Source organism: Falco peregrinus, chromosome 3, assembly GCF_023634155.1.
Source record: "Falco peregrinus isolate bFalPer1 chromosome 3, bFalPer1.pri, whole genome shotgun sequence".
Classification (NCBI taxonomy): domain Eukaryota; kingdom Metazoa; phylum Chordata; class Aves; order Falconiformes; family Falconidae; genus Falco; species Falco peregrinus.
The window spans coordinates 44,113,411-44,140,556 of record NC_073723.1 but is presented as its reverse complement, the minus strand read 5'-3'; the positions used below and the strand labels follow the sequence as shown (position 1 = coordinate 44,140,556).

The 27,146-nt window shown below is 37.4% G+C and overlaps 1 protein-coding gene across 3 annotated transcripts in view; it reads right to left on the bottom strand.

The window, feature by feature from the left end:
* The window catches only part of PDE7A (phosphodiesterase 7A), a 78,416-nt gene that overhangs the window by 37,332 nt on the left and 13,938 nt on the right, over positions 1-27,146 (bottom strand). For all 3 annotated transcript variants that reach the window (XM_055798524.1, XM_055798522.1, XM_055798523.1), the window contains exon 2: positions 290-350. In XM_055798524.1, the coding sequence (XP_055654499.1) occupies positions 290-350 (61 nt within the window). The remainder of the gene's footprint in view (positions 1-289; positions 351-27,146) is intronic.

Here is a 27,146-nt window from a genome sequence, read left to right as displayed (position 1 = left end):
CTTCTACCAAACACATTAGGTTAATTATAAGAACTTTTTATTTTTAACATAGGAGTAAAACAACCAAAACAATGCTTAACTCAAGAAAAAAAAGAGAAAAAGAGGCAAACAACCAAAAAAACCAAGTCAACACAAAAGAACACAAATTATTCTAAAGAATGTAACCAGAATATTAATCCAGGAGAAAGGGAATAACTTCGAGAATTCAGCATTTAAACATTAAAAAAGTAATTATTTTATATTATTCACAAACATTAGAACTTCACAATATAGAAACTGGTATGCTTACCTAGCATACGAATGTACAATGCAGTCTGATCAGAGCTGTCATAGGAAATTGCTCCACGTCTCTGAAAAAAACACAAAACAAAACAACAACCAAAATATACCTTGGTGTTTATGCAAGTTACAACTGAGTAATTTTTAATTCTAAATGAAAATAAAGTATCAATTGTCCACTTCCAATTTAACTCAAAATTAATTTTGGACATTTGAGCAAATATATATATATATATAGCGCGTTCATTTTAGGAAGGGACAAAAGAAGGACAGGAATTGGTAGTTAGGAGATTATGAAAAACAGGTCTAGAGCATGGAAAAAACAATTGCCCCTAAATTTCTTTCCAGATGCTCCTCAATAATTCATCACAATAAAAGACACAGAACAAGAACAAGCTGACAAAACCACGCTCCTTAGCCTTCTAGATTTACTTGCATCTATGGGGTATTTCCATCTTTCAAAGCCAAAAGTGGTTTTAAAAGAAGTAAAAGTACTCAAATGACACCATTACTGCAGTCCTAGGAATTCAACCTATATTCTGCAAAGGCAGGACTCTGCTGTCTCATGCTACTTGCATTCCACCCAGTACTTTCTGTAGGCAAATCAAGGTACCACTGAAGCAGGATGTAACACAAAGGTATTTTAAAGAAAACAAGCAAGTGGTATTTCACATTTGATGATAGAAGCCTGAAAGAGTCATCACACCATCTATGCATGACAGTGAGATACACCCATACAGGCTACACAAAATACGCATGTTCCACACACACTCAGCTAATGCGATAGTTATAATCCAGGAAGTCTCGCACAAGTGTGGTGAACTGGTCCTTTAACAGCTAAAAACTGGAGGAATGTTGTCAGACACAACGCTGGCATCACAGAGTCTTAAAAGCTTGGCACAACCTAGCACCCAGCCTCACGCCTTGCCTTTACTGTACTTTCAACATCTGCCACTTCCTAGGGCCTTCACTAATGCTATTTTTTAACCCTAGGATCAGAGAATCACCCTCACAATCAGACTTCAACTTGACAGTTCACAACACTTGTTTTTTTAAAGAAACAAGATTTCTTGTGTGCATTAAAAACTCCGAAGACCTTTCCTTATCCACCACACTTATTTACGATGAGGACAGTGAAGTCCTCAGTGTCACAAAGGGTTATCACATCCCTTTGAGAGCTTCAGATAAAAGCCAACCTGAAGGTGAACATAGTCACCCATTTTTTACCCTCTGTGTAGCAGGAGCAACACTACACCAGGGACACACAACAAAAATGTGCAAGTTCAAAAGATGGGAAACCAAACCATGTTAGGAAATGGGACATAAACACAGATGTTGGCTATTGAAAAGAAGGAATTCTAGAAGAAAAGAGATAAATTACTTGGAAGGGTAAAAAAGTAAAATTGCTTCTAAGCATCTATCTACACAACAAATTGAATGTATGCAAAAAGACTAAAGATTAATAACCTCCATCAGCATGATTTGTACAACTGATGTGCGAAGACTCCAAAACCAGAAGTTACACTGAATTGTTTTAATATTTTTCATGTTAAAACAAAAAAGAAAACCTTACACTTGAAGTCTGAGAAGTTTTTCTGAAGGTAAGCTTAATATTTAACTACAGAAATGACCAAAGACCTAGCTTCAAATGGGGTCCGATTACAGTAGCTGTTGTAAAGACTACAAGTTCCGAGCTCCCTGTACAGCACTTCTATGTTATCTTGGCTTTTGTTCTGTATTTCCTTGGAAGATCATAAACTATGTAAATAAACCTTTCCTCAAAATATGTTCGTACAGTATTTCTCTCAGCAATACGCCTGTCCTGATGGGAAAGGCAGCAATACAACTCATCAGCCAGAAAGCGATGTTGATTTCCCAATAATATTTTCAAATTTCTTCATATAACCTACCTTTGAATTTCAGCAAATCTCAGCTGAATGTATTTTCAGTAGCTTGGAACATTTCATATCACTGGCTAGGCAAAATCAGTGATGTAATTTAGTGCTAACTTGCAATTTGCACCTGTCTATCACAGATTTCTGGACATGTCCAGTACAGTTCTGTAACCTAATACAGGAGAAAGCCAAGCACACATGCAGCTAGAAGAACCATGCCCAACTGGAGCATTAGTCTCCGAGAAGGAAAACAATATGTAAAAATTTACTGAAAAATAAATCCTTTTGATATGTTGATTCTAAAATATTACTTGGGTCTCTAAAATCTAAAATATTCTTTACTAGATAAAGCAGTATGTTCATGTACGATATGAAACAGAAAGCACATTTTTAAAAACATTAACTGGTTGCTTATACAAGTAAGTGATTTCGTTCTGCAAGGACTCTGGAAGATCTCACAGGTATCTCTGAACAAGTAAATCTTTTAAAACTGCCATTCAAAATTTGGTTTCCTAAAGAAAGAGAGACAATTTGTTGTGTAAACCTTACTAATACTTCACTAGGAGGAAGACAGTTTCAGCTAATTTTGCTAAAAGGGTAGAGGTCTTAAAGATACTTCATTCCTTGAAATTTGTTAAATAAAACAGGTAAGAGGAAGACACTTCTTTGCAAGTTCCACCAAGGGACAGATACAGGCTAGGTGATGAGCGGTCAGACCTCATACCTTTAGACCAGGCAAATAAGTGAGATATAGATAGTTAGGCGCCCTGTAGTGGACAGAGACAGGAGGGAGCTAATGGTACAGAGGTTTTTAGCAACATGTGATAGGTAGGTAAATTAAATAATAATAATATGCTCATCCAGCCACAGATTGCTTTGTGTCAGCTTATGTTGCAAATGGGTAACAGACTGTGTACCACAGGTTGAGGTATATCACCTATTTTTCCACTCCAAATAATACTGTCAGAGTACTTGTTATACAACCCCCTACACTATTCCAGAAAAATGCAAGGAAAAAAGCAACAACAACAACAACAACAACAAAAAAAGAAGTAATCTCATCTACCCTGCATGTAGCTCTTTAAGATACTCTGCCCAGGTTCCACTTTTTAAATACAGCAAACAAAGACCAGATCTAATGCATGGGCTTCTACTGAAATGTGAACTGTCACGTGCAGCAGATTTGCAAGTAGAAAGGCAAATGGGTCTTGAACTAAAGTTTCTGTAAAGCACTCAACAGTTCAAACAATTTAATCACCAGGATTCTACCCTTGTTGACCACCAAGAACACCTCCTCCCTCATTGCTAATCGGAGGCCCACTCTCTTTAGCCTATGCTAAGACATCAAGACTATACCCACACTAAAAATTTACCTTAATTACACAGTTCAGATGACTGTAGCATACACTGTATCAGCCTACAGAAACATTGGCTAAAATCTTCACAGACAGAGCCTGACTTCCGGCACTTCAAAATATCATGTTATTGTTAATATTTTTAACTCATTTAGCATAAAATTTTATTTCTAGATCTCTGCCACCTCTTTGGTTCACCTGAAGCTTTGTATCTGTTAATAACCACGAAGCACTGAACAGATAAAATAGAGCATTTAATAACCAGAAGCCAAAGAACTCCTTGACCCTCTGTACAAGTCTCAAACAAACAAGCATCGTTCCAACAGAACTACTAGTGCTCAAACCAAAGACAATCCTGATGTCTTTAGGCAGGTTACCTTTTTAAGCACAAGGACAGCTTGGTCCAGTGGGAATGTCTGCTGGACTCCAAGTAATTCAACAAATTCCACAAATTATCAAGTGATGTTCTCAACTACTCCACTCCTTTACAGACATGATCACAGCCATTTGAACTGGGTGGGCTGTTTTGCTTCAGCAGTGAAGACAGATGTTAAAAAGGTAACTGAGAAGGATTCTGCCCTGCCCCCCCCACTGGATTTCAACTTTGAAAACCTCACCTTAAATTTCAGTTTCATATTAGTATCATTTACTCTTCCAATGGGCAATAAAGAAAAGCTTCCACTTCTCCTCTCGTCACATCTTTGTAGAGTTAATGGAAGAAGTTCAAAGTAAAGTGAAAGATCCATTAATCCTTCAAGAACACCACCACCACAAGAACTCCCTAAAATCAGGTGAAGGGAGTATCTACCAGAAAATAGATTTAAATCAGATCTTTCTGAAAATCTTTTCACAAGAGTACAGGAAGTTAAAAGCCATGCCATGAGAATGACACGCCAAAACAGCACAGACACATCTTCAAAGGGAAACTGCTTCAGTGATGCTGGGGAGTACAGCATACACATGTACACTTGGAAACACAGCACCTGCTGCTGTTTGTGCCAAACAAATGTTTCCATTGATGTATCAGTTTTATCACAAGGACTTCCCAATCCTATTCAGAGCAGAGCACCAGCATTAGCGTTGGGCACTTCATTGTGGGGAGCGCCAGCTAGCCAGCTTTCTGACTGTCAAGAGAAACAACTGCTGGTCTCATTCTGTAACAACAGAAAGAAACCGGTAGAACTGTTGGCCTTCCAAATTCGGTAACCCCCATGAGAAATAACTATCTATGCTTTCCGATGGAGTACACAGCCTTCATTTTGCAAATCAGCTGTTTATTTAAGCAGCTGGGAAATAAAAGCCAGAGGACAGCAACACAGATGGCCAGGTATTTTTACCTACTTGGTGTTCCTGCCCAAGTTACTTGCCCAACTATCAGAGGACTATTTTCAGAAAGAGAAATTGAGAACAAGTTTGGAGAAGTTGTTATATCATGGCAAGTGCAATTTACTGGTTATGCTTGCCTCAAATACACACACTTGGAAACTAAGATTCTAAGACAGTTTAACAACTAGAACGACAAACTAATTAGACTGGATTATTGATTTCAAAAGAGAGACTATCACGTATCATAATTCTTAGAATTATTTCAAGTAATTAAATAAAAATCCATGCTAATATAAGATTTTCAGTTTTCCACAAGGCATCACTAAGTTTTTAACTACTAAAGCACTGGAAAATGTTCTTTTGAAGCACTTAAACTGTCATTGAACTCTGGCAAGCCACTGCAAAATGGTCCTACTACTATTTTCTAAACATTTCACTGGACTTCAAAGTAGTATTTTGAAAGTTTATCAAACCGTTGATAAGAAAATGTAATTTCAGGAAGGCAATACTAATTAGCAATAACACACACACACCCTTCAAATACCCGCACTTAGTATTTTCTTCCATATAAGCTGTTTCACATGATCATCTCCCAAGACAGCAATCATTTATAAACTTGGACGCTGTTTGAATGACAGTTATCGATGTTAGCAATACATACATCTAACAAGCATCTGTAAGGTATTTTCTCTTATACATCTCAGATGTATATCAAGTGGCAACATAAGATTTACTTAAAAACTTCAAGATTTAACAAAAATATACAAAAGCTTGAAAATTGATCAGAAAAGAAAATATAGTAAAAAAACCATAAATGATTGACTTCAGCAAAGAGAAATACACAGGGGTATTGCCTTTAGAAACTAAATCAGATGGCAGAGAACACAAAACCAATAGAAAAATAGGATAATTGGATGTACACACAAAAAGTAATTCTTCAAAAGTAACAACCATTACCACATTTAAAAAGACAACCATAAATAGCAAGAGGTTTTTATGCTTAACCATGTTCCAGCTACCTGGAATTCCTATTTCTCCCACCTTAACAGAATCTTTGACCAAGCTGAATTACAGACTTAAGCAGGCTTTTCATGTCAAATTTCAGAAAATCAGCAATTCAACAGTTATCTGTAAAATGTGGATGATGTACTAAGCCGGCACACTGGCCATACAACTTTGGTATTTAGGATCTCCCTTGAATCACAAACAAACATCCATTCCAGGGTATCCTGGTCTTTTTCTTGACATGACAAAAGTTATCACAAGTGCTAGCAACTACACTGACCATTTTTGTTTTTATTAATTTAGAACTGTGTTACTGACAATAACCAAACAGTACAGGCATGAATACCTGATGAAGCTTGTTTTCACAAGTTCAGATTCATATGTGTTAATACGTAAATTAATAAGTAATTAATAACATACAAAAATGTTAAAACTGTTTATTAATAAGAAATATCTATCTATAGATAAAGGCATGAACTCTGATTTCCCCCTCTCCCCCAATTCCCCCTCGTTCTCTCCAATGATTCTGGCCCTCCTTTACAATCCTAAACTTATTTATTCCTCCTTTTGATATTAATTCCAGGTTAGGCAGCGAGCCATAGTGAGAAGAGCCTGGTCTCATCTCCAGCCACCAATCCCACCCATATTTACTAGTACAATAAACATTATGGGGATATTACATTCTTTAGAATGAGAGCACAGGAACTCCTAATTTTGTCTAACATTAGCATACATTTCCAAAACACAGGCATCTATAATGGAAAGGTTACACAGCAAGTGAAGTAGCCAGTATTTCACCTAAGCAAACAAAACTGGTATTTCCACTCCCTTAACCCTGAAATCAACAATACAAAAAGGATATACTGTCCAGGAAGCAAAATACGCTAATTTGTATTATTTTCACTATGTTTAAAATTGTTTTTCCTTATTTTCACAAAGCCTTTAAAGCACTACAAAATTGAAGACCTGTTAGTAAAGGAGGCAAGTAAGCCCCTGCCATTCAGAAGCCATTTCAGATTACTTTTCCCGTCTCCTAACTGGCACTGCTACAAACACAGTCTTCCCACTTCAAGGCAGACAAAAGTCGAAAGCTATGAAATCATGTATGAACACTTAACAAACACAATCTTAAACGATGAATGATGTGTTTCCAAAACAGATTAGATTTTAAAAAGAAAAATAAGTACTCATGAAGTTCTTAATAACTTGTTTTCTCCCAGGCTACTTATAAACCCAGTTAGTCAAAACAGAATAAGATGGCCTACCTTAGCAGTAATCCATTTGATAAGGATCAGAGCTAAACACCAGATCAATGCAATTCCCATTGGATCACCCCGAAGACCTGAAGCATAATCTCCTCCCCGATCCCCCCCCCGCCAGTGCTGAAAGCTGTGTGAGGAGGGTTTAACAGCCTGAGAAGTAGCGCGCAGTGGTAAGGCACAAGGCAGGCAGGCAGGGGCTGCCCGCACTGCCAACAGCTGCGCCAAGGCTGCAGTCACCTGACAGCCCCAGCAATTTGCTCCGCGTGAGCAACACTGCCCTGTACGCCTTGCTGCCAACTACATACTCAACGAGAAAGTTTTACAACTAGAGGACACAGCAAGCAGTAAAATCTTACCAAACCCTACAGACACACTAAAGAAAATGAAAAACCACGATTACGTGCTTTTATAACACATACTGTAATACAGCAAAGCATGCCGCTCTACAGGATCAAACTCCAGCACCCAAACCACCTGAGCTAATTCAAGATACTGCCTTGCCTTTAAATGCTATGAAGAGGTGGTTTCCAGCGGATTTCACCACAGCTGATATTCACAAATTCCTTTTATCTCTGCCACCTGGAGAACTGCTATGAACTAACTTCAAAATCGTGTATCAAGGTTGCTTTTATAGCAACATACTATAAATAATGCTAATGTAAGAAAAATAACACACTGAATACATGCAATTGCTGAAATCAATCATGGCTCTCTGATCTCTTCTTTTGTCCAGTAAATACTAAGCCATCCTTCATGCTACCTTTCTAGCCACACACACTCATGCCTGAACTGGCATGTTGCTTCGGTTTATTGCTCCAGGGTTGAACTTGCCTACAATCCCCCTCGAACCGCCTCCGGCACTTTTCAGAGTTGGAAAGCAGACTAACTTCCTCTAAGAGCACTGATTATGCAGCCAATCTTATATACTTGGTGCAGCTTTGAGATTCATTTTAAATTTTGTCCTTTTAAGCTGACAAAGATGTTTCATTTCAGAAATACAAAGGAATCTCAAATAGTTTGTAAAGCAAGTAGCTACAGAGGGAGGGAAAGGAACAGAGTGTGGGATATGGACGAGTTTTCAAAGCATGAAATTTAATAATTGAAAACTATATGAAGATTCTGCTCTTCCTGTAATTATTATAAGATCATATTGCAAATTCCAGTATGTGCTCAAAATACAAAAGTTCGCACAGATTACCAAAGGAGTAACTTTAGCACTGAGAAATTAATTTCCTCCTATCTACAACAAAAGGGGATGCATACCACAGTGGATGTTTACTGAATAAAGACAACTAACTGGGACAGGGCTTTTTTTATAATAGGGCCCTTTTTATATTGATTCCAAATATCTGTGTTGGCTTTTAAGCTATAATCATGGTCTCTGCACCAGCTGCAGGTTGCTACATCACCATTCCATTCCAAACACTTACCTCCTGCTCTCTCCCCTCCCCAGGCCCCTGAAAACCAATCAGATCAAAAACAGAGGCAGGAAGATTCAGAATAGACCTTTTGGTACCTCACTTAATGAATACAGCGCTTATCTAAAGGTCTGTCAAGTTCCACCCGAAATACAAACTGTCACACAGTCAGACCTAAAAACATTACCGTCTCCAAACACTTGACAAGGTTAAGACATCCTGACAATTAGTCATCACCAGTCTGATACTACTTTAAAAACAAACCAACCCACAATAAATGGCATTAGGCTATATGTGCATTAACAGTTTGGCACAACTGGAGCAGATGAACACACAGCTGCTGCTGCTAAGGTCTTTACACCTATTCTCTATAAAGCCCAGGAGGGTTTTTTTGGAGGCTGTACTTACTCAAACTTCCTGAAACAGACCCTACCACAGGAGGTTCAAAGCTGCCAAAAATGACTGATAACTAGTCAAACCTCTACAACCCTATCAAGGATTAGAGTACATTTGGTGAGTGCAAGGGGTAGAGTGGCTTAGTTTCTTTTGAAAGGAGTCTAGTTAGCACATACCGAAACCACTCTGGAAAACAAACAAATGGGCATGATAAACTGGGACAACGAGGTGATTTGCTTCAAGACTGAAGTCTCCTCCACATAAAACTAACACAAATAGCCTTATGCTCTTTGAAAGGTCAAGCGTTTCTCTGTCACCATTATTTTCAATCCTTGATCAGTCTTCTCTGTTTTCCTGTCTCAAAACACATAAAGTGTGCGGATGGTCTTAGCTCAAGTGCATGGAGCAAGTCTTTCTTCCACCCACCGATATCAGAAACACATTATCTTAGAAAACACAGGAATACAAAGTAATCACCCTTTCCTCTTTTGTCTTCCAATACTAAGTGGTTTCATTAATTAGCCACCCCTCTTCCTCAAAGTTTTCCTTAGAACTATTGTCTCATACATAATTTAATACCAGAACACAGGAATAAAAATATTTGCCCATCTGTTAAGCACTACTACAGCATTATTTGTTTTAACTATGGCTTGGAAATGGAAGGACTGTTTCAGATACAGGATTCTGAATTTGGAGACAGAGGAAGACCAAAAAGCACACTAGTTTGTATGATAGTGTAAGAAATCAACAAAGAAACTAAGCTGCTTCTTTTGCAGAAAGTACTGCTTTGAATAACCCCATTAACAATTTTAAGGTAAAGGTGAAGTGTTGTTTTATAAGCATATGAAAGAAATCATTCAAGGTCATAAACCCTCCAATACAAGACTCCATAAAAATGAGTAGTACTAAATTCGCTGTGTGATAACATACCACCTATTATACTACCTAAGTTCTGGAAGTGCAGTCAGTGGGCCTTGGGCTGTGGTCATTACCACCCATTTCAGCTTCATCTTAACGTGAAGGAGCACAGCAAAAAGAACAGCTATCATACACTGCATTTTTTGTCTTTAGAAATTATGGAAGTTCCTCAGGTTGTTTTTCTTCCCTGGTTTTTAGCAGAATCTTTTTCAGTTTTTCTCAAATTCATTTTCTCAATGCTGCAGAGATATTATGTTTGATAAGGCAAGTTTTCCAGTATTTAACACTCATACACGCAAGTCATAGCATACAAGTCATCATCTTAGTTCCTCTGTTACCATCAGCTCAAGTGTACAAGTGCAATTGCTGTCTCTATTTCCAAAGAAACAAATATCCCAATGACTTCAACGTAAACTTAGTGATATGCAGCATTGTAGATGCATCTAAGCAGTCAAAAGCATGTTCTGCTACAATTTTTGTATTTGCCGAGTCAACCTTTCTGTGTAGCTCCTAATAAGACAAGAACTCATTATCAATACAGCAGAAAGTACCTGGGGTCTTGCAACAGTTATTACAAAGATTCCACTATGGAATTTGCTAATGATACCAGTTTGCTTTCATTGTGAAACTGGCATCACATGGGACCAGCTCCTACTGATTCAAAGTAGCTCTCCATTAATATGCCATGACGATTTGCAAGGATTCAATTACTTCCATATACACTCCTAGAGATCTGCAAGGCTCCACACGGAAACCCATTATTTCCTGTTAGCATATACTCTGTTATTTGCAGTACCAACTACAGGATTCTAGTTCTACTTGTATATTTCTCAATACCCATCTGTTCCAATCCTCCTTTTTTTTTTTTTTAAATAAATTTCAGCAGCCCTGAATAATGACTCAGTGTTGCTTACAGACCTCAGTAACTACTACATGTACAGAAGTGTCTTAAAAAGCTCCACCCACCCCCCAACAAGAATTTAAACACCACCTACAGGAAATCCAAAGCTGAAGCAACAGCACCATATTTCACAGACATTATGATGCTCCTGTTCAAATGCAGCCAGACTTCACAAATCTCCATCACCACATGAGTTTTTATACAGATGTTTGAGGCCTGTTGCTAATCACTCCTACTTGCCAGAATGACCTGATTTCACATGCATGCACTTGCACACCTGGCCCAGAAATGAGATATCCATGGAGTCTTCTTTGCCCCTTCAAACAACCCCCTTCCAGAACAGGCACAGAACAGTGGCTTGTGGCACACTGATTTCTAGGATATGCTCCTGACTGACATATTACTTGTTATGGACCATTCAGGAACTTAACCATATTTATATTAACTACATATAAAGATGGCAGAGGAATAAGCGTATCATTTACCAATTCGTCAGCACATAGTAAAGCAAAAAAAGCCCAAAAAATAAACACCAAAAAAAGCAGTAAGCAAACATGAAAAGTTAAGACAGCAAAATTCACCTTCCTTAGCACACAAATAAACATTACTACCTAACTCATTGCAACTAAACTCAAAAGGCTGGCTGTTCTAAAACTAAGGGCTCAGAACTCCAGAACGTGAACTTCCAAAGCCAAGGACTGCTATAAATCCAGAAGGCAGAATTTAACAATTTCCTTATAAGACCACTTTTAATTATTAGAAATCTTCCATTTCAGTCTTCAATAAGACAGAAAAAGAACAAACCTTGCTTCAAAAAGAAAAGGATCCAATCTCAATGAATGAAAGGAAGCCAATAGTCTATATTTCCATACCACCACTCATTCACCAGCTACACTAATGCAGCAATAGAAAACTATCAGGATCATCCTATATGCAATGCATTTCCAAAAGGGGTAAGAGGCATTCTATATTTTATAAACAAATCACATAAATCTTTGCCAAAGCAAGCACATTACTAAATGTAGCATTTTCCCGATGACTGTTTTTAACCTTTCATCTCATTTGCTCAACATCATGTTTATGCAGGTTAATAGAAATGGCCATGTAACACCGAAAAAGTGATTTGGCAAAAAAGCATTTATCTTAGTTGGGGAGGTGGATAAGAAGGCATTTTTAATTTCCTTGCACAAATTAAGCATCTAGAAATAGATTACTGCTTTCTAAAATGCTTCTTTTGCAATACAAATTAAAATACTCTCAGTGCCTCTGTCATATCCTGAGCTTTAGTTAATCTGGTGATTTGTTTTACCTAACATAGTAAATTTCAGAGTTTCTACAAAGAACATGCCATTATACACTTAAAGGATCTATACTGGATCATTTGTCAGTGTGCCAGTTTGCACCAGATAAAACTTGTTCTTATGAAAATGTATCTAGCCAAAGAAGAAGTTCTACAACGCAGTATTTTGTCTCAGTTTTTTCCAGACACCCATTTTCTGAGACTGCTTACTTACTATTGCATTTTAGGGCTTTGTTTAAATCCACAGAACATAGATTTCTGCTTCTCTCCAGAGAAGAGATGTTGGCAAGAAGCTATACTCCACTTCTACCAAATCCTCTTTAAAGAAAGAAAAAAAACATTAAAAAGCGAGGATGGCAGTCTACAAACACATATTTGTCGTTTGTTATTTAGGAAATATTTATTTTTCAACTTTCAGTCATAGTGAAGCTTATTACCTTTGACGGAGAACCATTTTAACATGGTTGTACATGTTTCAACCAGGGCTGGTCTACATCAGCCTCTGTCTGTCCACACCTATTTGCAGATACTGCCATCTGCTCATTCACAATAGGTCTGTAGCACAGCAAGAAAGTGGACCAGCTTTAGATTCATCACGAATGCCTTCATCCATGATTTTGAAGAGTTAAAAAGTGGTACCATTGTTATAAGACAGAGCACCATCAGGGCCTCAGACTGCAATCCATTCAGTAAAGATAAACTGTTCTGAAGGTGAGATGCAAGAAGTTGAGGTTTACAAGTTACTGTATTTCACTTATTAAACACACTTTCAACAAAGATTGAATGGTATACTGGAAGCAAATAAAGAGTAATTTCAATTCCCACATACTTCACATGTTGCAAGTAACCTGGCTATGTAAGTAAGAACAGATGAACAGTAACGTGTGACAAGAAAAGCTACCAATGTTTTAGACTTCGTAATAAAACATTGATGTTCTATTTCTAAAGCATACCCTTTGAACAGTAAACGACTGTCTTACGATTAACTGGAAACCTAAGTAAAAACCATTGAGGTTCAATCTCACAGAAAGACATGACAAAACTGTCAGCTAATCACCATATCCAGAAAAGGAAGTTACAGGAATTTGTCACAGTAGTTGCATCTTCTAATTCTCCATAAATTATCTACAGAAGATATAAAGGATGCAAGAAGTTTGTCCTCTAAATTCAAGGCTTACGCTTTTTTCCTTGGAGAGAAGCTTCTCCAGTAACTTTCATTCTTATACGAACATAATAGCTCACCTTCGCAGCTTCACAGCTCCTAGAAGCTTGTGTGGGGAAAGGGGAGCACAGGAATCAATCGGGGCCTCCCCAGACAGCAGCTGTATATATGAATTTCCAGATGTGCCTGTCTAGCTCATGAATCCAAAGACAAGAGCAACGCAGTGCAATGAATGAAGGCTAAAAAGCATGGGGGCAGGGTACAATGTGAGCTGTTCCTTTTCACTTGCTCCCTGGCTTATCTCTATTCAGACATGAAAATGGATCAGAAATTAATAGATTGAATAAATAAATAAACTAAGAGTTTCTGTTTGGCTCCTAAGTGATGGGTAATCCCCCATAAATATAATGGCTCACCTCCCTCTAAGCCTAAAAAACATACGACTGCCTGGTTCTTGACTAGCAAGTCTTCCCTACTCCAGCACTGCTAAAGATACATTTAACCCCTTCTTAAAGAGTAGTTTACACAAAATTTAAAAATTTACATCTATTGAGACTCCCCAGGCAACACAGCTTCCATTTATTATAAGCAGGTATTTATGCAAGGATTTTAGATGTAATTGTCAAATTCTATTTAAAAAAAAAAATAATTAAGAGTTCCCACAGAAAAAACACATTTCAGCATTTCCCTAGGCACACAGGCATATGCTGAAGCACCAAAAATATGCTCAACATTAAAAAGGCAGTAATAAAATCATCTTTGTTTCTGGCTCCTTGCTAGCCATCACATGAAAATACCATGTTGTCAAAAAAGGTTAAATTTCAAGGGAAGAGCCAGAAGTTTCACGTTAATAAATTAAGCAGAGATGGCAACAGAACATCTGAAATAAATCAAACCTAGCTTTTGTTTTCCTACTCTGTGATCACTTCCACTAAACTAACTGAAGCATCTGCTGTCAAATCCAGAAATCAATATAGCATTTTATTGATAATATATTGGCATTACAAATGTGAATAATAATTAACTTAAATAGACATCACAGAGTTTATAATGGTTAAAGAGATTCAAACAAAGATCACATTGGCTGTGCATTTCACAGAAAAGCAAAGCACAAAACTAAGCAGCAACACAGCATCTGAAATACAAAAAAAGGTTGAGAGAAGTTACATTGGCCAACTACACTCAACTTCTTTCCCCTAAATAATCTAATGTTTCAAGCTTCACCACCACCACCCCCTAAAAAAACAAACAAAAAAACCCACCCACAAACAAACATTATCAGACCTACACTTTCTGCTACAACATTCTTTCCAGAGAAGATTCATCTGGACACTAATCTGCAGTAAAGACTTATTTCAGAACTTGCTTATGCACCATACACAAAAATGCTTGTAGTCTCCCATGCGTTTTCACAAGAACTAATTAAACCTATACCCATTAAGGTTAAGCTGACCAATTTCAACTGAACTGGTTAAGCAGACCAATTTCAGCTGAACTACTTAAACTTGGAAAGGCTCTAATGAGATGGCAAACTGAAAACCCTGGCCTTCCAAATGCCACCATTCAATACGTGCCATTGTAACACCTTCCCTCACTTTCCAGGTGTATAACTATCAGCTTTCCACCTTTTATTTTATTGAGCTACCAATACAACCCTGTCTTACGCACTTTCAAATTCTCCTTCTCTGACCTGTAGTAGATGCAAATTCCTTATAGCTAATGCTTTAAAAACTTACTACTGAAGTTTAACAGAATTATTTTCATGCAAAATTGGTATTTTAGACACACATTTTTAAAACATGCAGTTATTGCCTTCCATTAATATTCTCTTAGCACATGGGTGCCAGCAAACGATGCATCCAAAAACTTTTCATCAAAAACCTAATTTATTTTTTTCAGCATCTCTCTCACTATAAAGCTGACCCAGTAACAGAGAGAGCTTTTCAGCAGCGTTGTGGCTTATGCCTGCAGGTGTTAAACTGAAAAAGCGAGCAGTGTTTGACACTGAAAAGGTTCAGCCTTCTATTACAGAGATATCAGCAATGGGTTTTTTCTTGGATACAAAGAAAGAGGTTGTTAGTTTTGTTTGTTGGGGTTTTTTTAAATACATCAGTACTAAGGAAGAGGTAGCTGACAAAGGAAAAGAATTACAAGCTCAAAACAAGTATAAAAAGATTCCCAGGCAAAAAATTCTATATGACTGCAATATCCTGTTAGGGGGAGTCTGGGAAGAAGGTATGGAAACAGGCATACAAAGAAAGTGTTCTATTAATGCATTAATACATTTTTTTTTTAATACACTTCACAGCTGACACATTGACATAAAAAAAGGTGGAAAGCTAGCAGAAAAAAGTTTAGGGACTTTAACTGCAACTAATATCTTTCCACAGCCTTCTCAAGAATACAATTTCCCAGTAGAGACTTCTCATCATTCAACCTGAGTGCGCATTTTATCACATTTATAACATTCCGAGGCCTCCAACAATTAAAAACCCCTTTCAAGTAATTTTTCTTAGAGGGATTTCACAGCAGCATACCTCAAATTTATAGTTACTTCAAAAATGGAATACAAGATGCTATTTTCATTGTCAAGCCTTAACATTAAACAGAAATTGAATTTAAGAATCTAGCATAAAGAAGTTGTATCAATAGGATTTAAAAGGTTTACATTTGTAAAATTAAGTTCTGTTTCCAGTTAACCTGCAGAGATGCTGAAAAAAGCCACACAATTATTACATTGTTTCTTAAAGAAGCAAGAATTGTAGCAGTACCAACAAGAATGTTTATCTCTGAAGCTCCTTGCCACCCACTGGACACCTGTCAGTCTTGGCACTGGCCTTTATGTGCCCATGTAAAGAAGATTTTGCATGGCATAGCCCTCTCTTGACCAAATTAGGCTAACCTCATCTGCATTGACATCAGTGCCTACAATTTTGGAATCTCATCGACAGAAATAGCTTTATCACAGGGCCCAGCATACAAATTAAGCATCTGTATAGGGCATGCTGAACTTGTGGAAGTGATGAAAAGCTGTAGTGGAAAAATCTTAGCATACACTTTGAAGCTCTATCTAATTAAGGCAACAGTTAGCTACTTCGGGTGAATTAATTATTTGAAATCTTGAGTTTAGTCCGTTTGCAGTATTCTCTACACACAAGCTAGCGTTAAAACCTTTCATTTTAACCAAGAACCCTGAACAGTAGTAGTTCAGCTTAGTATATTTGAAATAATTTAGTATTTCGGGTATCTAGAAATCATACAAATTTTTATTACCAGATCCCAGTTTTGTCTTCAAATTCAGTGTTACTAATCATCCCATTGTTCTGTGAGAAGCAATTCTGGCTTGCTACAGGATTATTTCCAGTACTAAATTTGTGCTGTCTGTGCACAGCAAACTAAGAATACCAAGAGACAATTAATTTCATTAAAGTTATATGACTGAGGCAGTAAGAGAAAAGTCTAATATATTGGATCATCATTTCCTTATGAATGTAGTGATCTAATTTTATAGAGGGACTTTTGGAAAGAAGCAGAATGACAAAACAATTAAGCTACAAAAGCAACCTCTGAAACACATTTGGAAATGAGGGAAGAGAAAGAGGAATAACTTGCATGACTGTAGCATAATTCCAGGTTCCTCATCACACTGTCAGAGCTGGGAGTTTACAGATCAAAAGGCGTACAGCACTGCTTGCCCCATTCTCCAGGGAAAGGAGGATCTGCTGTCAGTTACTTCTCCCAATAAGATGGAAGACAGACGTGAGCCTCAATATAATTAAAGCCTTTCTCACCTTATAAAGGAATTTTAAGACTTATGGAAATATAGACTAGCACATAGAACTAAAGATCAGAACAAAAGAATAACAGAAAACACTAAAAACATTCTTTGCTTTAAAATAAGTTACTGAATATGGATGGCATTGCTCCTGAAGGGAACAGTACTGGAAGCGCTGAGCCTATGCCCAAAGACTTAGCTAGAATAAATAGAAAGAAATGCAACCCAGCCTGTAGTTCAAGATCCCTGTTTTTTGGGGGGAGTGATAGGAGAAGCCAACCTGCAACATATGCAGCGCAGCCTTGCTTCCCATGCTATAAATCAGTCTACCCCCCAACACAATTACCAATTTTTTCTTTATTGTTTCCTACACAAAATTACAAATTGCCCTCGTACTTCTAACCATAATATTCCACATGTAATTGAACAACTCACTTTCATCATACTGTCCTCTCTTTTGTATCATAGCCCACCAAATAATAGTGTAGAACAGGAAAAGAAAGGTAGCACATACTGTGGCTGACCCATCAGCCTGGTCAAGGTCTTCTTGCATGCCATGCCAGAGGACTTCTGGACATCACTGGTGAAAAGCTTAATTCTTGGTCTTTCATTTACTTTCCAAGTTATGAAGAGCAAAAACTTCTCAAATCCTGAAAACAGACTGGTTTTCAACACAACTTTAATTCTGCTTTGAGAGGTATGAGTATTTCTATCGAGTAATTTCTATTTCTTTCAAGAAAGTTTCAGACATGTTCTTCTAGACAAGTGATAAGAGACATTTTGGAAAATATCCTGCACTGAAAGATATTCATAGTAATAAATTGTTAGCCAACAGTAAGCTGTTTATAGCCCATACTTATGATGTCCTTAATTTTAATCTCACCACAAAAAATTACAAAAAAAAAAAAAAAAAAGAGTGAATGGGATGCATCTTAACTGAACTCTCTTACAGCATGTACTTTTTGGTTTTTTAATAGACCAGGAGTAAGATTCCATGCTGGTTTTTCACAGAGTTCCCAAGTCAATTTATGCACACAGGTTGTTGCTCCCATAATTAAGCCATAATTCTTTACTTGCAAAGAAAAGGGAAAGGTCTGAAATGGCAATAGGCTTCATGTATTGTCAAGTACTCAAACTCCAAAGGCAGAATTAATTTTCTCAGCGGCTTCTCTAAAGCACTCATCAAAAATACCAGGGCACTTCACAAGTACCCATCTTCAAAACCTCAGCCCAGCACAAAGAGATCAGAGCCCGAACACCAGTTTTTCTGGGCACCCAATTTAACGCTTCTAGAATTGTATTATTCTGGAGTTTTTTAACCACATACAGACCTCATGTAAGCATAGCTCCCTGGCCTGAGCTTTTTCCTATGTTGGGAGTGGGTGGAGGAGAGGAAGAGGGCAGGAAAGACAAATCAGGCTGCAAGATCTCACATCAAGCACTTAAGTGAGAAGCATACAGTCATGATCTAGGAAAAGCTTGATTTACGTGTCTGCACTAATAAGCAATTACAAGATGGAAGCATGAGAAAAATCTTTTTCTCCAGAATGGCATTTAACTGCCTTATATAAGTACACACAATCCTCCATTATTCTTAGACAAAAAAACACAAAGGAATGGTTATAACACTTCTCATAACACAAGCAAGTACTTTTTGTGCAATAGAGGCGGCAGAGATTTCCTGGAAAATATTAACAAAATTAAAACCTCACAATGGATCAATGTAAGGATGTTAACATGGAATGCACAGGCAATCCAAATGTGTATTTTCTAAATGCTGTGCTTGTCTATAGAATTACATCCATAAGGGAAGAACATTGTTGTGTCACAGTTTTTTTGTCTTCTTAAAAAAAAAAAAAACAACAAAAAAAACCCCAAAAAAACCAAACCCACACAAATAAAAACACAACAAACCAAAAAAAAAAAAGAAAGCAAACCAACCAAACTATGAAATTCTAGCAGGTCAGAACATACTTTACCCACATAACTTCCTAAAGAAGTTAAAACCTTTAGATTCAACTCAGAGGCCCCTTCTGCTATTTTAAGAAATAAATTACTTGCATAGCTCATCACTTTTAACAGTACAAAACAAATTACAAATCTACTTTAAAAATTAAAAAATTGAAAGTGTATCCCAAGCAACAGAGCATTAAATCTTTAGAGATATACAAATACACTCAGCATAAAAGCTGTATTTGGAAACAAATGCACAAATATAAAGCAATCATTCTTAAACAGCAAGTACCAACTTTTTACAGAAAGCAGTACAATGCAAAAAATAGTTATGTACTTTTTATCCTTCTAGATCTAAGCTACTTACACTTTTCCCTGAAGAACTGAACTTTCTACACTGTTTTGGCTGCTTCTACTACCTACAAACCCAAAAGTTCAATAAAAATTTTTAAACCCCCTGGGTTTAGGACTTGTCCAAAGTTGCTTCCTCAGGCAGGTTAGTTGAGCACACAATGCCTACTAGAGTTGTAAGTGGTATAGTAGTCAGGGCTAGGTGTGGACAGGGTGTTTGCCATAAAGCAATCTGTCCTTAGTGATAAGAATAAATTTTCAAACGCACAGTTCAAGTCAAAATGCCTTTGAACCTGAAAATTTCATGTTGTAGAAAGCTTTGAACAGGTTAGCCACAAGAGCACAGCAGAGTGCTCAAGAGCCTCCTAAGAATCTTTGCAATAATTACAATGAGACTAAACATTGCTATAATTAAGTTTCCGTGTTTAATAAAAATAATTGTTTAATGTTTTAAACTGCTCTGTACCTGTGGATGTTATCTGAAAAACCGACGCCTCTCATCATCAGGTTATGGCTTGTGTTTAGTGGTACAAGACTACTATCACAAGTACTTCAAGGATCACCTAGAACCAAAGATTGCTATGCTTTCTGTTACAGTTTGCATGTGTGGCATACAACATCCAGAGCTGGCACTGACTTGAACCTCAATGTATTGACATTGTTAGATCTTTGTATTCCCTAATTTAGCAAAAGAGGTTTGAATACAACAACACTTGACATTCAAGGAATAGGGAGAAGTACAACTAAAGCTGAACTCCTTTCCTGGCTCCAGCCTCCCACATATCCATGGACATACAATACAGGAGGTTCACTACCCTTCAGATACACACCTTTCAGCCTTCTATCAAGGTATGGCTTGCCCTAAGGCAATATATATTATTCCACTTCTTCCTGATCCCATACGTGTCGTGAAGAAGTGGGATAAGCTCATACAAATACAGGCTCCTGAAATAAGACACTGGAGTCAAAAACTTAAATGTTTTGCAAGATGGCATCTATTATTATACGTTGGACTAGAACACAGAAAGACAGCTTTGAAATCAGAACTTTAACTTCTTCAAGGCTTAGAAAGGTAAGTCTCTTGTTGCATTGAAAAAAAAACATTTATGTTTAAAAAACAGTACACAGCTGTGAAGCACTCAGGATAAATCTGTTTGCATCAAAACAGTACATCTTCATGTTAATACTATAGCATTTTCCTTTTTTGTAGAAAAGGAATAGACACTTCTAGAAGCTAAAAAATTTCTTTGAACGCAAAATTATAAAGGTCACAAAAATACCCCCTCCCAAAACCAGTTGAAGGGACAATAAGCTATTTTCCACTGGCAGATAAGATTAGCTGGATATTCTCGTAATATTTTCACAGAAATCATTTCATATAAAATGGAATTCCATATGCAACAATAAGCAAGTAGCTTATCAGCCCTCAACCCCTTCCTCTAAGTCAGATCACAAACCCCTCAAAAGGGGAATTTAACTTTTATTCTATAACCAAATAAAATAAAAAAAGGTAAAATAAGGTAAAATATACTTTTTTTTTTACTTTACTTATTTTACCTTAATTTTCATCCGGACAAACTCAGCTGACTGATTACTTTGGCATTTCCCTTCCCCCCCCCCCCCCCCCCCCAACTTTTATGGTTGATTTCTGTGCAACAGTGAGATTCTTCTTTTAAAATTGAAAGGGTGGTGATTTCTATAACTGCCAGTATTTTTGTTATTTCAAGTATACAGAAGGGTTAAAATGTAAGAAACCCAATGAACAACTGAATTGAAAGCCCCCGTTGCACTTCAGATGAGACTAAAAATAGGTGAGAAAGTTCAACATCAGAGCAGTTTATCATACTTGCCTGCACTTAAGACAGAAAAAAAAAAAAAATGGGAGGCGGGAAAGGTCTGAACAAATTTTTAAGATAGAAATAAAAATGTTCAAGGAACCATATTTGGGGTTGATTTTTTCCACTCACGTTACACCATCATTTCACAGAGGTTTGGTTACTCAGTTTCAACTTCAATAGGTTTCACTTCCTATCTTTTTCTTGCACTAGCCAAAGTACAACCAACCCACAAATTTCTGAAGCCCAAGGAGCAGGACCCATTCAGCAGTGCTACTTAGTTACTCTTACCTTTTAGCTTCCCTGCTGCAAGTGAAACTGGTTTTAAGAAGGTCGGGAAACCAGACAGTAAGTTCATTAACCAAAAGTTTAAAAGATGGGAGGCTGGGGAAACCCACCTCAGGCTTGGAAGGAGGCATAAAAGCTCTCCTGAAATAAGATAAGCAAACATTTTACAAGTCAGAAAAGTAATACAACTCTTTGCAGGAGCTGGGAGAAAAGAAGTGACTGAATTCATGAATCCATAAATGTACACAGTAAGTGTACCCTAAGAAAAGAGAAGACAACATCCACGGGTTTTTCTTTAACTGCCACTCGTGACAACTAACTGCAGGTAGGAGCTGAGCCTCACCACCACCAAATTAATCCAGAAGAAACCTGGGCTCCACTTCTGCTTCACAGTTCACACAGAGAGGGAACTAAAAGAGAGGCCAGGTATATTCTTGCCTCTCTCAACAAACAGCAAGTAGACTGTTTTTCCCCCCATTGCCTGACAGTTTCCATTTTGGACTGCATATGCAATAGCACATCTATGAACTACACCTGTTTGGATAAAGTAACCTATCCAATTCCCCTAATGCCAGATACCTGGAAATCCTTCAGAGAGCAACTTGGTATCACACATAGCATATCAGCACTTTCTGAGCACTGAGATCGTTTGGTATGATGAAGTCTAGAACAGACACAGTAAGGTTATGAATATGGGAACAGCCTACACATATGCACTAAATTTGTGCATGTCAAAGCATGCTACGCATGTGCAGAAGGCTCCTCAGATTCCTAACCACTTTCTCCAATAGAGAATACTAGGTGACTCATTTCCTTGGTGTGTACATGCATCATTTCGCTGCAGGTAAGAGACCTTTTCTTTTTGAACTGCAGCTGTCAAACTCCATCAGACCAAATCAGCATCATAGCAGCGGTATCCCTTGAAATGATAACAGTGCTGCTAATAATTACTTGGCATATCTGATACCAATCCACACTCCTGAAACAAATTATTTTGAGAGGGAGAGGGAGACAATCTGGCTTTCTAGAATAACATTTTTCATTTCTGTACCTATGGTCAAAACTGACAAGGCAAGCTACCAAAAAGTATACAGCACCAAAAGCATCAAAACATCATCAGATCAGGAAAGAAAAGAAATTAGTAACTAGAAACAATGCACAATGTCAACCATTACAGACTCCTATCTTAAGCTTTACAAATAGCCAAAAACTGTAATACACCTAAAATGGCCTAACAATTCTGTAATTATCATCAATGAAGTAACAAGCCTATTATACCTGTTGATATAAAAGGCTAATTCACTTCCTATAAAGACAGTTTAATCTTTAACGGCATTGATAAAACCATCTTCACTACAGTGATAAAACTATATTTACTCCTTTGATACAGATGCCTTCTAAATCTACAAACCCTCCTCAGGTATGCCATGAATATTTTTTTTCCTTGTACCCCTATCCCGACTCCAGAGAGTATCAACAGCCTGCAACTTAATGTGTCTGTCACAATGAAGGTCTCTAGGATATCAAGGATGCCAGATTCTGGATCTGTGTGATGATGACTTTATATTAGCTTCTTTATTGTGCTGGTAGAACAGCCTGTCTGTTGATGGAACTAAAACCATTAATCTACACAAGAAGTTTTTCATAACAGTACAGAAGAAATGTACTCAGCATTAGCTGGTGAGGCTCTTTCCATCCCCCAGCCATCCCCAAAAGAGCAGATCCTCAAACTCTCTTAAAAATTCTCTATCAAGAGACTGCTTTCAGGAACAGCACCAACCCACCACGCCAAAATACTATCAGAACAATATACTTGGTTATAATATAACAGCCAAGATAAAAATCTATTTTAGAAAGCACAGAACACGTGAAAACATAATAATCACCCACCAATTTTATGATGCAACATCTATCAATGTCTATAATTTTAGAGACAGTAAATAAGACTTTCAATTTCACTTTTTCCACCAACAGAAAAACACTAACCAAAGTTAATTGTTACAGAAATACTGAGAAATGGATCCAAAACGTTAAAGAGTTACTGAAAACATGAAATCCTTAAATGGAAGCTGAAAACCGAGGGGCAGAATAAAAAAAAAAGCCTCCACTAATAAGAACAAAAGCCTGGGAACAAAAAATTTGTGTATTCCAATAGCTGTAATTATGATGCTTTGCCTATTGTACTTGAATGAAAAAACAGGATAGAAAAAAAATATTTGCAGTGATGCACAAAGCATTTTTCTAATCAGATTGTTTAAGTCAATACTCTCTGCAAATAATAATTAATGTATCGTACTTGTGTAACAGTTATGTGAACTTGGAAGCACTGAGAGAGTAAAAAAATATTCAAGTTGCAACTAGAGTTATTTGCATTTGTCAGTACAGATACAGCTTCTGGAGTGCCGCGCAGCAAGCTTTCAATGCCCAGCCATGCCTATATTCCAGGTAACACCAAGGCAGCTAGTATTGCCCATAAAATCAGTTACTTTGCTTTTGCAAACAAAAACCACAGACCCATCAAAAAAATGCCTAGCAGTTCACCTCAGAAGAAAATGACATATATTTTTCACTTCATCTGCATACCCTGAAACCTGTTTGCAGAAAAAGACCCAATACTGAAAACATTCTGTAGGTCTCACCTTCCAGAAGGGAACTTAATCACCAGCTTCTTCAGCTGTCATTCTTTCTGTTTAGTTTCTTATAACCACACTTTCCTTGCCAATATGTAAGGTACCACAAGTTAAGTAACTGACATCATTTCCAAAGACAAATCACCTAGATGGCTGGACAAAGCTGATTTAAGAAGATAAGAGTACAGCCATACCAACTTCATTTGAATGCGTGGGAAGAACTGACGTTGGTGCCAACACATTTGTGTAATGTGGTCCCGGCAGATGTTCAAATGCTTTGAGTTGTCAGCTGGCTTTGGAGATACATATCACAAAGCAGACTGGCAATTTAAAGAACCCTCCAGGTGGTGTTATGTGGATTTTAACATGGCAAGACACCTTGAGAAACATGCTGGGATATCCACCTTATAGAACAGAAAGTTTTAAAAACCTCAATGACACATTCCACCATGGGCTAATTAGAATTAATTTGTGCCCCATGGCCTCAAAAGCTGCTCTTAGAATACTTAAAACTCCTTAATCATCCTCAAGAAGGCATCCTTTTGCCATAATATGGTCTTTGATTGCAGGACAATTTAAAGTAGCAAATGTGAAAATTCTTAATTCCAAATCTTGCCCATCCACACGTAACATTTTTAAATGACTATTTCTTGTTAAAGTGCGTGCCTGCATATGTGTGCCTGACCAAATGAATGCATGATCTAGTCTGTCCCTTTACTGGCAACCAAAAGCAGCAGAGGGCTACACTTGGGCCACCTTTTGTACCCTTACAAGGAATCAAAGGACAAGCCAAAAGCATGCATAGTTCTTAAATACCACTATATAGAACTCCTATCTCAAATATTTGAAAAATCTACACAAGAACACCACCACCCCCCATATTTTTTTTCCTTTTAAATTACAGGTTCTGCTATGCTTTTTACCTACTTTTCCTGCTAGTTTTACACATTCAAACAGCTTTTTTCTCCTTCACACTACTGTTGAAATATTTCACCTCTGTGTATTTAGCATCAAAAAGCACAGCTCACACTCCTCCCAAACACTACATATTTGCTTGATAACTTCTAGTTAAAGTTGTGAGGTTAAAAAAAAAAAAGTACTCCATTTTGTGAGTATGAAGGACCAAACTGGAGTTTTCACATAGTATGATAAAGTCAGCATTACCAAGCACAGCTCTTACACGTCCATCCACTGGTTACCTTCATTAAAACATTGCTTGAGAACTTAAAAAACAAGCAGCTTGGCAGTCCTTCAGTCTTCCCTTAGCACAATGCCTGTTAAAAACAGTCCAACAGAGTAATTTGATACTTTCATGTACTCAGGAAAGTGAAAATTCATGAAAGATAAATGCAGTTCCTTTAGCAGGCCAACAGCATTTTAACATCCATGGAATATTAAGATATTTTATTTTAAAGCCCACCAACCAAAGATTCTTTCTCCAGTCTGAAGAGGTATAAGTCATCATGTTGCTCTCTGTAGCAAAAAAACATGCCAAGTAATTGGAATAATCCAGTGCTCAGAATAACTGCTGCTGGAGGCTTAAATAAGTGTTGGAGATCTAACATAAAGTTATTATGAAAGACATGCTCTTGCCTCACAGTAATTTTTCACAAGTAAGCATAAATGCGTTAATTTCATTTAGTGAAAAAGGAATATACTACTACCAGAGTATACCGCGTTAAAAAGTGGAAGCAACACCGAAGAGTCTAGCTCTAATGCCTACTACAGTATTGGCACCAGTAATTCTGTATTGCTTACGGGTCCTGAGCCCCAGCTTGCATCATCAGACCCCAGCATATTTACCTATGTGTTCACTCTCAACTCTCTTCTATCTCAAACAGCAGTTTGAAGGATTACAGACTGACCAGACCCTTTTCCCTAAGCATGAGTCCCTCTTCCTCTCAAAAGTATAGGAGCAGAACTGCCATATTTTATGGTAGACAGAAGAGCCTGTAATACTTGGAAGGGGCAATTATGAAGGAGGAAAGATTTCAAAACCAGCTAAGTGAAGGGATACACTTTCGCTCATCTGCATGGCTGAGACAGGACCACAGATGGCAGAGGAGATGGACACTTCAGCAGTGCCTTTCAACCAGATCACACAGGACACAAGAGGTCACTGCTGTTAAGGACTTTGTCGTCTGTGTCCTATCTCACCTACAGTCCTTGTACAATTCTTCAAGCCCTAGAGTGAAGGATTAACAGTAATTTGATTCTGATTTTATTGTAACATTATTTTTCATAGCAGTACTGAGAAAGATTTAAAATGCAGACAACTCTTGCACATTTCGGCCAAGTAACTAGCTAGAACACACACAATAGCTCAAAACTGCAAACTGGAAAGAAAAAATTATTTAAGTAGGGTATAACTCACATAATATTTAGACCTGCACACTACAAAACTAAAGAACATAATGACTTCACTAAATACTACAAAAACATTTCATCTGCCTTGAGAACTGCAAATCTCCTATCTTTGTTGAACCCAAACATTACACTGTGAATGTACCAATGAATTTTCACTAATCCTGAACTAGAAAATGTAGTACCATGGACTGATAAAACAGTAAAAACCTGCAGGATGCCTGGGATTGAATATATATAAAAAAAAAAGGTATTAAAAAAAAAAAGTGCTGCAATGATAGGACATTAATTCCTTTGCCCGCATATAAGATTTTTTTGCCAGGTCAGTTTGTTCATAATATGAAACCTGACTTTGAATCATTTTTGTTCATTATGGGTCTAATTAACCCACATTAGTAGCTTCCTTGTTAGTCCTCTGGGTATCATTGCTCTGGCGCTTTTACTGAACACTTTCCAATCACTAAATTATGGACTAAGGACAAAAGCACATTTCACATTCCCCCTTTATAAACTATTTCAGGCCCATACTTTCTACTGGTTGACCTCGGTGTTCAGAAGACTCACAGAATTCAGAGGAAGAGTAGGGTTTCAGAAAAAAACCTACAGAAACTAGAAACTGTAACCATACTGTCCACCTGAACACTCAGCAGAATCGGGCTCATTTCCAAAAGCAAGATACTCTCTCTTTCCCCGTTTCCATCCTTTTTCAAGTTAAGTCATTCCATCTGTAACT